Raw genomic sequence first — 13,034 nt, 5'->3', positions numbered from 1 at the left:
TGAGAGAGAGACACAGAGAGAGAGACAGAGCACAGCAGGAAAGGGTGGCCACAGCACTGAAGGGAGTGATTGAAAAGGATTATTCTACTTTCCCCAACGCACAAGTGGTTATCTCCACCCTGCTACCACGAAATGACTTCCACCCTGCCACAATACAGCGGGTAAACGCAAGTATTTCTCGTGACTGTGCCTCAAAACCAAATGTTTTCCTGGCCCACCACTCCACCCTGGACTTGAACAGCCTCTATGACCAGGTCCACCTCTACAAGGCAGCAGTGCCCACCTTTGCCCGAACTCTAAAAGGACATCGCTCTCAAACGTATCTCCAACACTTCACACAGGAGCAACAGATCAATAGACACCCCACCCAGACCAGCGAGACACCCTCCCAGACCTGCAGGACCCCCCCTGGACCTACGCCAAGAGGAATTACATCCAGACCACAGCACACCCAGACACATCCACACCCCCACCCCAACCAATCAACACCCCCCCACGTCAACCATGCCCACACCCCATTTAGGCCCCCTCAGATCAGACCTATGCCACTCCTGCCCACCCCATGCACCCCACCCCCGCAAAGAGGGCCTCAACATGGAAGCCACACATACGCCCAGGTAGTGAGCGGGCAAACAGTCCCAACCCCCACTCTCACACTCGCCCAAGCCAATGGCATGTACCAGATGCTCAGCAGGCTCTGCTCACACTTACTGGCCTGAGGACAAACCATGACCAACAACATTGGACACTCTATGGAACAAAAAGCATTCACTATATCATCCTGGAATATCCAAGGCTTGAGGTCCTCTGCCATTGGCCTAAAGAGCAGAAACCCAGACTTCACCAAAGAAATTGGTAATACAGACATTGTCATCCTGCAAGAAGCCTGGTATGGAGGAGACGGACCCACTGGTTGCCCTCTAGGTTACAGAGAGCTGGTAGTCCCATCCACCAAACTACCAGGTGTGAAACAGGGAAGGGACTCAGGGGGTATGCTAATTGGGTATAGAGCAGACCTAACTCACTCCATTAAATTAATCAAAACAGGAACATTCTACATTTGGCTAGAAATTCAAAAGGAAATTATCCTAACAGAGAAAAATGTCCTCCTGTGTGCTACCTATATCCCCCCCACTAGAATCCCCATACTTTAATGAAGACAGCTTCTCCATCCTGGAGGAGGAAATCAATCATTTCCAGGCCCAGGGACATGTACTAGTCTGTGGTGACCTAAATGCCAGAACCGGACAAGAACCTGACACCCTCAGCACACAGGGGGACAAACACCTGCCTGGAGGTGACAGCATCCCCTCCCCCATATGCCCCCCTAGGCACAACTATGACAACACAACCAACAAAAACGGGTCACAACTCCTGCAGCTCTGTCGCACTCTGGGTATGTACATAGTCAATGGTAGGCTTCGAGGGGACTCCTATGGTAGGTACACCTATAGCTCATCTCTTGGCAGTAGTACTGTAGACTACTTTATCACTGACCTCAACCCAGGGTCTCTCAGAGCGTTCACAGTCAGCCCACTGACACCCCTATCAGACCACAGCAAAATCACAGTCTACTTAAACGGGGCAATACTCAATCATGAGGCATCAAAGCCAAAAGGAACTGAGTAACATTAAGAAATGCTATAGATGGAAGGAATGCAGTTTGGAAACCTACCAAAAACAATTAGGCAACAACAAATTCAATCCCTTTTAGACAATTTCCTGGGTAAAACGTTCCACTGTAATAGTAAAGGTGTAAACTTGGCAGTAGAAAATCTTAACAGTATATTTGACCTCTCAGCTTCGCTATCAAATCTAAAAATCTCAAATAGAAAACTGAAGAAAATTAACAATAATGACAAATGGTTTGATGAAGAATGCAAAAATCTAAGAAAGAAATTGAGAAACCTGTCCAACCAAAAACAGAGACCCGGAAAACCTGAGTCTACGCCTTCACTATGGTGAATCACTAAAACAATACAGAAATACACTACGGAAAAAGAAGGAACAGCATGTCAGAAATCATCTCAATGTAATTGAAGAATCCATAGACTAACCACTTCTGGGAAAATTGGAAAACACTAAACAAACAACAACACGAAGAATTATCTATCCAAAATGGAAATGTATGGGTAAACCACTTCTCCAATCTTTTTGGCTCTATAACAAAGAATAAAGAGCAAAAACATATACATGATCAAATACAAATCTTAGAATCAACTATTAAAGACTACCAGAACCCACTGGATTCTCCAATTACATTGAATGAGTTACAGGACAAAATAAAAACCCTCCAACCCAAAAAGGCCTGTGGTGTTGATGGTATCCTCAATGAAATGATCAAATATACAGACAACAAATTCCAATTGACTATACTAAAACTCTTTAACATCATCCTTAGCTCTGGCATCTTCCCCAATATTTGGAACCAAGGACTGATCATTATCATTAACAGCAGACTCATACATTTTCCTCAATGAAAACAATGTACTGAGCAAATGTCAAATTGGCTTTTAACCAAATTACCGTACAACGGACCATATATTCACCCTGCACACCCTAATTGACAACCAAACAAACCAAAACAAAGGCAAAGTCTTCTCATGCTTTGTTGATTTCAAAAAAGCCTGACTCAATTTGGCATGAGGGTCTGCTATACAAACTGATGGAAAGTGGTGCTGGGGGTAAAACATACAACATTATAAAATCCATGTACACAAACAACAAGTGTGCGTTTAAAATTGGAAAAAAAACACACATTTCTTCACACAGGGTCGTGGGGTGAGACAGGGATGCAGCTTAAGCCCCACCGTCTTCAGCATACATATCAACGAATTGGCGCGGGCACTAGAAAAGTCTGCAGCACCCGGCCTCACCCTACTGGAATCCGAAGTCAAATGTCTGCTGTTTGCTCTCAAGAGAAGACAGGCTATGTGCTCACTGCCCACAAAATGAGGTGGAAACTGAGCTGCACTTCTTAACCTCCTGCCCAATGTATGACCATATTAGAGAGACATATTTCCCTCAGATTACACAGATCCACAAAGAATTCGAAAACAAATCCAATTTTGAGAAACTCCCATATCTACTGGGTGAAATTCCAGTGTGCCATCACAGCAGCAAGATTTGTGACCTGTTGCCATGAGAAAAGGGCTATCAGTGAAGAACACACACCATTGTAAATACAACCCATATTTATGCTTATTTATTTTATCTTGTGTCCTTTACCATTTGTACATTGTTAAAAGGGGGAGACACCCTGGACCCAAACTGTTACAGACCTATATCCATCCTGCCCTGCCTATCTAAGGTCTTTGAAAGCCAAGTCAACAAACAGGTCACTGACCATCTCGAATCACACCGTACCTTCTCCCCTGTGCAATCGGGTTTCCGAGCCGGTCACGGGTGCACCTCAGCCACGCTCAAGGTACTAAACGATATCATAACGGCCATCGATAAAAGACAGTACTGTGCAGCCGTCTTCATCGACCTTGCCAAGGCTTTCGACTCTGTCAATCACCATATTCTTATCGGCAGACTCAGTAGCCTTGGTTTCTCTGATGACTGCCTTGCCTGGTTCACCAACTACTTTGTAGACAGAGTGCAGTGTGTCAAATCGGAGGGCATGCTGTCCGGTCCTCTGGCAGTCTCTATGGGGGTGCCACAGGGTTCAATTCTCGGGCCGACTCTTTTCTCTGTATATATCAATGATGTTGCTCTTGCTGCAGGCGATTCCCTGATCCACCTCTAAGCAGACGACACCATTCTATATACTTCCGGCCCGTCCTTGGACACTGTGCTATCTAACCTCCAAACAAGCTTCAATGCCATACAACACTCCTTCCGTGGCCTCCAACTGCTCTTAAACGCTAGTAAAACCAAATGTATGCTTTTCAACTGTTCGCTACCTGCACGCCTGACTAGTATTACCACCCTGGATGGTTCCGACCTTGAATATGTGGACATCTATAAGTACCTAGGTGTCTGGCTTGACTGTAAACTCTCCTTCCAGACTCATATCAAACATCTCCAATCGAAAATCAAATCCAGAATCGGCTTTCTATTCCGCAACAAAGCCTCCTTCACTCATGCCGCCAAACTTACCCTAGTAAAACTGACTATCCTACCGATCCTTGACTTCGGCGACGTCATCTACAAAATAGCTTCCAACACTCTACTCAGCAAACTGGATGCAGTTTATCACAGTGCCATCCGTTTTGTCACTAAAGCACCTTATACCACCCACCACTGCGACTTGTATGCTCTAGTCGGCTGGCCCTCGCTCCATATTCGTCGCCAGACCCACTGGTTCCAGGTCATCTACAAGTCCATGCTAGGTAAAGCTCCGCCTTATCTCAGTTCACTGGTCACGGTGGCAACACCCACCCGTAGCACGCGCTCCAACAGGTGTATCTCACTGATCATCCCTAAAGCCAACACCTCATTTGGCCGCCTTTTTCTGCTCCAGTTTTCTGCTGCCTCCCTCAATGGAAACATCTGCTATCTGAGCAGAACCGATCGCTGAGCTGTACATAGTCTTATCGGTAAATAGCCCACTTTACCTACCTCATCTCCATACATTTATTTACTTTGCAATCAATTCAAACATCTTATCATTTATCTGAATCTGCAGCTAAGCCTTTTGCACACAATGTATATAGACCCTTTTTTCTACTGTGTTAGACAGGGTGACACGCTTTGTGAGAGAAATGAGAACAGGGTGAAAATAAAAATAAAAAACACGTTTGTGAGAGAGAATGAGAGACAGGGTGAACGTTTCCCATGCCAATAAAGCCCTTGAATTGAATTGACAGAGAGAGAGAGAGAGAACAGTGTTAATCTGTGGGTGAACGTTTGTGAGAGAGAGAGAGACAGGGTGAGAGAGAAGAAAAATAAAAACACACACACACAGAGACACAGGGTGAATGTCGTTTGTGAGAGAGAGACAGGGTGAACGTTTGTGAGAGAGAGAGAGAGAGAGAGACAGGGTGAACGTTTGTGAGAGAGAGAGAGAGAGAGAGAGACAGGGTGAACGTTTGTGAGAGAGAGAGAGAGAGAGAGAGACAGGGTGAACGTTTGTGAGAGAGAGAGAGAGAGAGAGACAGGGTGAACGTTTGTGAGAGAGAGAGAGAGAGAGAGAGAGAGAGAGAGACAGGGTGAACGTTTGTGAGAGAGAGAGAGAGAGAGAGAGAGAGAGACAGGGTGAACGTTTGTGAGAGAGAGAGAGAGAGAGACAGGGTGAACGTTTGTGAGAGAGAGAGAGAGAGAGAGGGTGAACGTTTGTGAGAGAGAGAGAGAGAGACAGGGTGAGAGAGAGAGAGAGAGAGAGACAGGGTGAACGTTTGTGAGAGAGAGAGAGAGAGAGACAGGGTGAACGTTTGTGAGAGAGAGAGAGAGAGACAGGGTGAACGTTTGTGAGAGAGAGAGAGAGAGACAGGGTGAACGTTTGTGAGAGAGAGAGAGAGACAGGGTGAACGTTTGTGAGAGAGAGAGAGGGTGACAGGGTGAGAGGGTGAGACGTTTGTGAGAGAGAGAGAGAGACAGGGTGAACGTTTGAGAGAGAGAGAGAGAGACAGGGTGAACGTTTGTGAGAGAGAGAGAGAGAGAGACAGGGTGAACGTTTGTGAGAGAGAGAGAGAGAGAGAGACAGGGTGAACGTTTGTGAGAGAGAGAGAGAGAGAGAGACAGGGTGAACGTTTGTGAGAGAGAGAGAGAGAGAGAGAGACAGGGTGAACGTTTGTGAGAGAGAGAGTGAGAGAGAGAGACAGGGTGAACGTTTGTGAGAGAGAGAGAGAGAGAGAGAGACAGGGTGAACGTTTGTGAGAGAGAGAGAGAGAGAGACAGGGTGAATGTTTGTGAGAGAGAGAGAGAGACAGGGTGAATGTTTGTGAGAGAGAGAGAGAGACAGGGTGAATGTTTGTGAGAGAGAGAGAGAGAGAGGGTGAACGTTTGTGAGAGAGAGAGAGAGAGACAGGGTGAACGTTTGTGAGAGAGAGAGAGAGAGACAGGGTGAACGTTTGTGAGAGAGAGAGAGAGAGAGAGAGACAGGGTGAACGTTTGTGAGAGAGAGAGAGGGTGAACGTTTGTGAGAGAGAGAGAGGGTGAACGTTTGTGAGAGAGAGAGAGGGTGAACGTTTGTGAGAGAGAGAGAGAGAGACAGGGTGAACGTTTGTGAGAGAGAGAGAGACAGGGTGAACGTTTGTGAGAGAGAGGGGGTGAACGTTTGTGAGTGAGAGAGAGACAGGGTGAACGTTTGTGAGTGAGAGAGAGACAGGGTGAACGTTTGTGAGTGAGAGAGAGCGAGAACAATCGACAAGGAGAGAGAGAGAGAGGAGTGTAATTAGAGAGAGTTGTTGTATATATGGTAAGCAGGAATTGTCAGGCAGGCGTAAAAGCATCGCCTCGTTAACATCAACAAGCCATTTCCCTTGAAAACCAGAACATCTTGTCTCTGTCCAGTCTAACAACCAGATGTTCCTGTTTCCAGGGGAAACAGCTTTTGGATGTTAGCAAGGCAACGCTCCATCTCAACTCCTCCACATTTACTGGATTGGTTGAACAGTGCAGAAGAGGCTCCTAACGTCTCCTAACCATGTGAAGAGTGTAGTTTTTTGCTCTCAGATAGTGAGAAGGGGGCGGGGGGGGGTTCTCCGCCATCACAGCGTTACCTCTCATCATGGGGAGTCCATCAGGACACCAGAGGTTCGTCCAAAACACTGCAGAGAATCTAGTACTGTTTTCCAAAAAAAAACATCTTAAGAGTAGGATTTCTGATCTAGGATCTGTTTAGCCTTTTAGATCATAATGAATAAGATTACATGGGACAGGGGGCGGGGCCTGATCCTAGATCATGCACTTCATGAATACGGGCCCTGGACCTTGATGCTTTCTCAGTGCAGACGTCAGAGCAATGAGAAAATGGTAAAAGTGTTTAATATTAGTTGTTTTAATCAACAGTCATCCTCATTAATGAGTGGGCATTGTGCATACAGTGATCCAGTGTCATGTGATTATGGATAATGTAATGCAACTGGCTAATTAGACTCGGAGAGAGTAGAGACAAAAAAGGCACCAATTGAAAACATTAAACAGTACCGAGGTTCCTGTAGTAACTACCTCGTGTGCTTCTGACTTCCTGAAGGTGGACAGGAAGTAGTACACAGGATATAGCTTTGTACGTGTCCTTCAGTAAAGAAGTAATTAAAAACTTGATATAGTCTAGGCTCCCCGTTATTCCTGAGCACTGTGAGAAGTGGGTGGCAGGTGGTTAGAGTGTCGAGGCGGCAGGTAGCGTAGTGGTTAGAGTGTAGAGGCGGTAGGTAGCCTAGTGGTTAGAGCGTTGGACTAGTAACCGGAAGGTTGCAAGTTCAAATCCCCGAGCTGACAAGGAAAAAAATCTGTCGCTCTGCCCCTGAACAAGGCAGTTAACACACTGTTCCCAGGCCGTCATTGTAAATAAGAATTTGTTCTTAACAGACTTGTCTAGTAAAATAAAAAAGGTACAATTTAAAATATATATTTTAAAAAACATCAAGCTAATGTGACCAAAAATCAAGGATCTGCTTGGATTTGCACAACTGTCTCTGTAAGGTTACATCATATAGACAGTGGGTTAGGGTTGTTACGGTGACTGTCTTACCCGCCACACCGGCAGTCATGAGTCACATAGGCAGTTAAACTCCATGTGACCGTTTAGTCACAGTAATTAGGCTTCTTCCAAGCTCTGATGCTGCTGATAGTTATATTAGAAACCTACCAAAATTGCTAACTGCCTGGTACTCAGCATTGAGTTGTCTCTGTCATCAACATCAATACAAATGTAACGGAACATCTAAATCAAGCACTTCATGAGAGCCCATGAGCTCATGTTGCACAACATTTCTATTGGCTACGCAATTGCAGGAGAAAAGGTTGATGGCCTCTTAAAAAGAGAATCCCATCAGCCATCTATAGGCAAGGCCCACTATATGCATTTACCAACTCTTGAAGCACATTGCTTATATTTACAACAGGAGTATAGCCTACCTGGCTGGCATGAAAATGAACCACGGCGAAAAGCGTCCTCCATTTGCTATTTAAGTGCATAGATTACATGTAGCCTACTACCAGGCTATATTACATGGATTTATTCAACTTTTCTTCTTAAAATGGCTTGTAGGTTGTGTGTGGAAGCCAGGCGATGCTAAATGTGTTTATGTTAATTAATGGTCAATTAGCGTGAGACCGACAGTTATTTGCTTGACAATCACCGGCTGACTAAATTTCGTGACCGCCACAGTCCTAAGTGTGGTCAGTAGTTTCACTGCATGTTGTTGTTCACACTGTCCTCTCAGTTACACAGGAGGGAAATTCACTTCACACAACCTACTAATTTACAACTATTTCCTGTGTCCTTTCCTTCCCACGGCACTTAAAAAAATACTCTCGCAAATAATCAGAGACCTTTCCTACTCCTGCAGCTATGCAAGCCTCAGCGTCTGGCATTGACTGACAACGGAGAATGAACGTCACATAACGACAGAGAGCGAGAGAGAGCGAGAGAGAGCGAGCGAGAGAGAGCGAGAGAGAGAGAGAGCGAGAGCGAGAGAGAGAAAACAGAGGACTGTTGTTTGGGTAAGAAACAGGAAAAAACCCTGAGAGAAACCTGTTGGACCTGTACACAGAGATAAAAGAAAGAATCTAGGGATCACAATGCACCTTGGGTAAGGGCGGGAACAGAGTGCTTCTTGGGAAGGAGTGGGGTGGGGTAGGACACAAGCATTTGCACTTGGTATTCCTCCACACCAGATGGAATGCAGGTTTGGCAGACGCTGACAGCTGTATAAAAAAACAGTCTCAAAAGGCAAAAAAAAAGTAGTGCACTATTTAGGGAATAGGGTGCCGTTTGAGACGTAGCGTAGTGTTTTTGTCTAGCTTTTCATTGACACATCCAGCTGCAAATAAATAAATCCGAGGCCACACGTTTGGGTGCAAACAGTAGCTCTTGGTTCATGTGTGTATATGGCTTCCTCCTTCCTGCCTGCTCTAGAGTTGCCTGGTTTTACACAGCAGCTGAGTTCTCATCTGAAAGTCTTTCACCCAAAGATAATCTGAAACTACCACGGGTCTGGCCAGGGTCTCTTCTCTGGAGTCGAGATCAGTTACACTTCTCAGGATGAAGTCTTATACTGCTTTATTAACATAGATGAGGCCGTCAAACTATAAAAGTGTACCTTTATAAAAGAAACGATTAAACTTTTTTAATTTTTTTTAAGATTGTCAGACTTACTATCTCCTCGTAAAAAACAACAGCAAACATTTAACACAGTAACCATGACAACCGCTCTAACATGGCTACTGGAGATAATATTCAGTCTTTCCAGGAGGCACCAGCAGCACAACAGGAAGTGAGGCGAAGAGATTTAAGCAACAACAAACAAACAAGTCCACACATCAAACAAATGTTTTTTTTTTTACTTTAGTGCCGTAGCCTATAGCGGTCTACTCCCCCGCACAGACGAGCGTATTAACTGCTCCTGCATCAAAGGCCAGTTGGAAAGAGGAGGAGATGTAGAATGTTTAATAGACAGACTAAGCACTGTATAAGTGAGCAAAAACAACGGTGTATAATCATTAGTAAACACTCCCGCTATTAGGGAAGGATTATCGGCTTTTTGACAGTTATTTTCATGACGATCTTCATCCATAACTGTCAGTTACACTCACACACACACTCTCTATCCTCTTACCTCCAGGACAGGCCCTGCTCCTAATATGGTCCTCTCCACCCCGCTGCTGTAGCCCTTCTGGCTCAACGCTGTCAGACAGTGAATCAGGAAGTTGGCGCTCTGGGTCTTCCCTGATCCGCTCTCCCCTGATATCACCACACACTGGTTCTCCTGCTGCTTCAGCATGGTGTGGAACGCCACGTCCGCCACTGCAAAGATGTGAGGGCTCAGTTTTCCCAGTGGCTGGTCATTGTACATTTTGACATACTTCGGGTTATAGATGGGTAGGAACTTGAAGGGGTTAATGGCGACCAGGATGCCGCTGGCGTATGTGTAGATGTTGTGTTTGTAGAAGCGCTGGCGCAATGCGGCCAGGATAGTGTCCTCGGTCAGGGTGGAGAGGCTGCACAGGTCATCATATTCCTCTAATGAAGATACCTCACTACCACCAGTCCCTGACCCCAGATCCCCTCCACTTCCTTGGGCTTGCAGGATGAAGTAGTACCCCTCCTCCTGGGGATGCTGGTTCCGGGCCCCTGGGGGCCACAGCAACACCCTCTCCACGGGAATCTCAGAGTGCCCTAGCATCCTCTCAGCCCCTCCATCCTGCCTGACCTCCAAGAGGGCGTAGTGTCGGGTCATGTCAAGGCCCAGCGTGGCCCCTGCGTTCTGGATAACCGTAGCGGCCGTGGCCCGAGGGCTGACCTGGAGGGTACAACATGCAGCTGTGTCCTGGGGCAGACGCGGGTAGATCTGGAGGAAGACGGTCTGCCGTTGCTGTAATTGATCCATGTCCAAGCTAGTTGTTCTCGTCACACCGTCAGACACACTCATCCTGCTGGCTGACACTGGCACTGCCCTCCTCCAATCAGCATGCAACCACTGAGCAGGAGAGAGAGCGAGAGAGACGGATGAGGGGGGGGAAAGACAGATAAACATTACACTTTCTACAATCGTATCTTTTACAAAACATAAAATAATAACGTAAAAAGGGTTATGTTAATATGACTTTTTATTCTATTTCTGCTGACATATACACATTTATGCGACGCATTTTCTAACTCTATTCAGGGTTTTTATAAAGGTGTAGAGGCTTAACAGGAGAATGAGTCTAGAGAAGAGAAAGTTGACACTCAGTTACAAATTAACCCAGTTCCCAAGAGAAGCGAGCGCCTACTCGTCTTGTCTCAGCCTGTAAAAACAGGGGGGAAAAATGCCGTCCACAATTCTATAAACGTCAGTATTCTCACAGAGCTCACAACTTTCACACGAGTTCCCTGAAGCCCATTCCCTACATAATGTCAACCAAGCACATTCAACACCTGTGATACAATAAATACTAATCAAATGTTATTCCTCACCTGATATTACGGTCCGGTCATTTCTATGCTCTACAGCTCTATAGTTGACAACAAGGAAGGCTTCTTTCCCACCAGGATTCCAAAACAAGTTGTTTAAAAAACAAACAAATATTCACATACGCAACTGAAAAGTAAAAAATAAAAAGTAAAATATCAACATAAAAGCAACAATAATTTAGAGTTAGTTGGCAGCAACTCGACACTTGAGATTTAATACAATTTGAATGGTAATCGAAAATCTTGTACCGGTAAACAAGTTGTTCTCGTCCTTGTCGAATTGTAACTTCCTATATCTGCAGTCCACGCGCCGTCTTCTTACGGGGGCGTTCTCCGGCTTTCTTGACAACTCCGTAACTTGAAAACTTCGAGGTTTTTTTTGCGTAGATCTAGCTACCTATTGGTTGATTCTATGAACGCATTTCCAGCAAATCTACGTCATTTACACGGTAAAAGACATTAGCAGAGTATTTTTTTCATATCACACAAACCGCCAAATGCCGGCTACTAGTGTGCAACTCGTTATTAAGGTAGGATGCAATTTCAGAAATGTATTTATTTTCCCATTTTCTTATTCATAATCATTTTACTCCATGTGTAACTCTGTGTTGTCTGTTCACACTGCTATGCTTTATCTTGGCCAGGTCGCAGTTATAAATGAGAACTTGTTCTCAACTAGCCTACCTGGTTAAATAAAGGTGAAATAAAAAAATAAAAAATAAAAATGTTTTATCCTTATTGTTTTTGTCCATATCATTGTTATTATTGTAACCTATGTATTAATCTAAACAAGTTATTTAAATATGCAAAACGTGTTTTATATAATTCTGTTGAGAGATTTTGAGTTGGCTAAATGAAGTTCGATCTGTCTTTTTAAGCGTGTTCTCTGTATTTGGTTTAAGAGAGGTTATAAGTAGGCCTTTTGTCAAATGAATATGCTGCTGCAATACAGTGCATTCGGAAAGTATTCAGACCCCTTCCCTTTCACCACATTTTGTTACATTACAGCCTTGTTCTAAAATGGATTAAATAACAACAACAAATCCTTATCAATCTACACACAATACCCCATAATGACAAAGTGAGAAAACAGGTTTTTAGAAATGTTTGCAATTGTATTACAAATAAAAACTGAAATACCTTATTTACATAAGTATTCAGACCTTTTACCATGAGATTCGAAATTGAGCTCAGGTGCATCCTGTTTCCATTGATCATCCTTGAGATGTTTCTACAACTTGATTGTAGTTCACCTTTGGTCAATTCAATTTATTGGACATGATTTGGAAAGCCACAAACCTCTATATAAGGTCCCACAGTTGACAAAGCATGTCAGAGCAGAAACCACAGATCTGGGAAAGGGTACCAAAGAATTCCTGCAGCATCGAAGATCCCCATGAACACAGTGGCCTCCATCATTCTGAAGTGGAAGAAGTTTAAAACCACCAACTCTTCCTACAGTTGTCCGCCCGGCCAAACTGAGTAATCAGGGGAGAAGGGCCATGGCCAGGGAGATGGCCAAGAACTCGTTTGTCACATTGACAGAGCTCCAGACTTCCTCTGTGGAGATGGGAGAACCTTCCAGAAGGACAACCATCTCTGCAGCTCTCCACCAATCAGGCCTTTATGGTAGAGTGGCCAAACAGTTGCCCCTCCTCAGTAAAAGGCACATGACAGCCCTCTTGGAGTTTGCCAAAATGATGAAGATAAAGCATAGTCAACTCACTGGTGATGGCCGATATATCAAGATAATCAACTTCAAAAAACAAATTGTCTGCACAGTTATTTTCAGGTCTCCAGAGATGTTTGATCAGGTTTAAGTCTTGGCTCTGGCTGGGCCACTCAAGGACATTCAGATCCTGAGAGCTCTGGAGCAAGTTTTCATCAAGGGTCTCTGTACTTTGCTCCATTCATCTTTCCCTCGATCCTGACTAGTCTCCCAGTCCCTGCAGCTGAAAAACATCCCCAC

General features: G+C 44.8%; 1 protein-coding gene across 1 annotated transcript in view; it reads right to left on the bottom strand.

Annotated features, from left to right (window-relative positions):
• LOC135509409 (unconventional myosin-IXb-like) overlaps positions 1-11,399 on the bottom strand; it is an 82,566-nt gene extending 71,167 nt beyond the window's left edge. Inside the window, 2 exon segments of the mRNA XM_064930053.1 lie at positions 9,729-10,589; positions 11,069-11,399. Coding sequence (XP_064786125.1) covers positions 9,729-10,541 — 813 coding nt within the window. The 5' untranslated portion in view covers positions 10,542-10,589; positions 11,069-11,399.
• Between the last annotated feature and the right edge of the window lie 1,635 nt (positions 11,400-13,034).

This window comes from Oncorhynchus masou, chromosome 3 (assembly GCF_036934945.1).
Source record: "Oncorhynchus masou masou isolate Uvic2021 chromosome 3, UVic_Omas_1.1, whole genome shotgun sequence".
In the NCBI taxonomy this organism is placed as follows: Eukaryota; Metazoa; Chordata; class Actinopteri; order Salmoniformes; family Salmonidae; genus Oncorhynchus; species Oncorhynchus masou.
The sequence above is the reverse complement of the archived record's forward strand: the minus strand, read 5'-3'. Positions and strand labels throughout refer to the sequence as shown.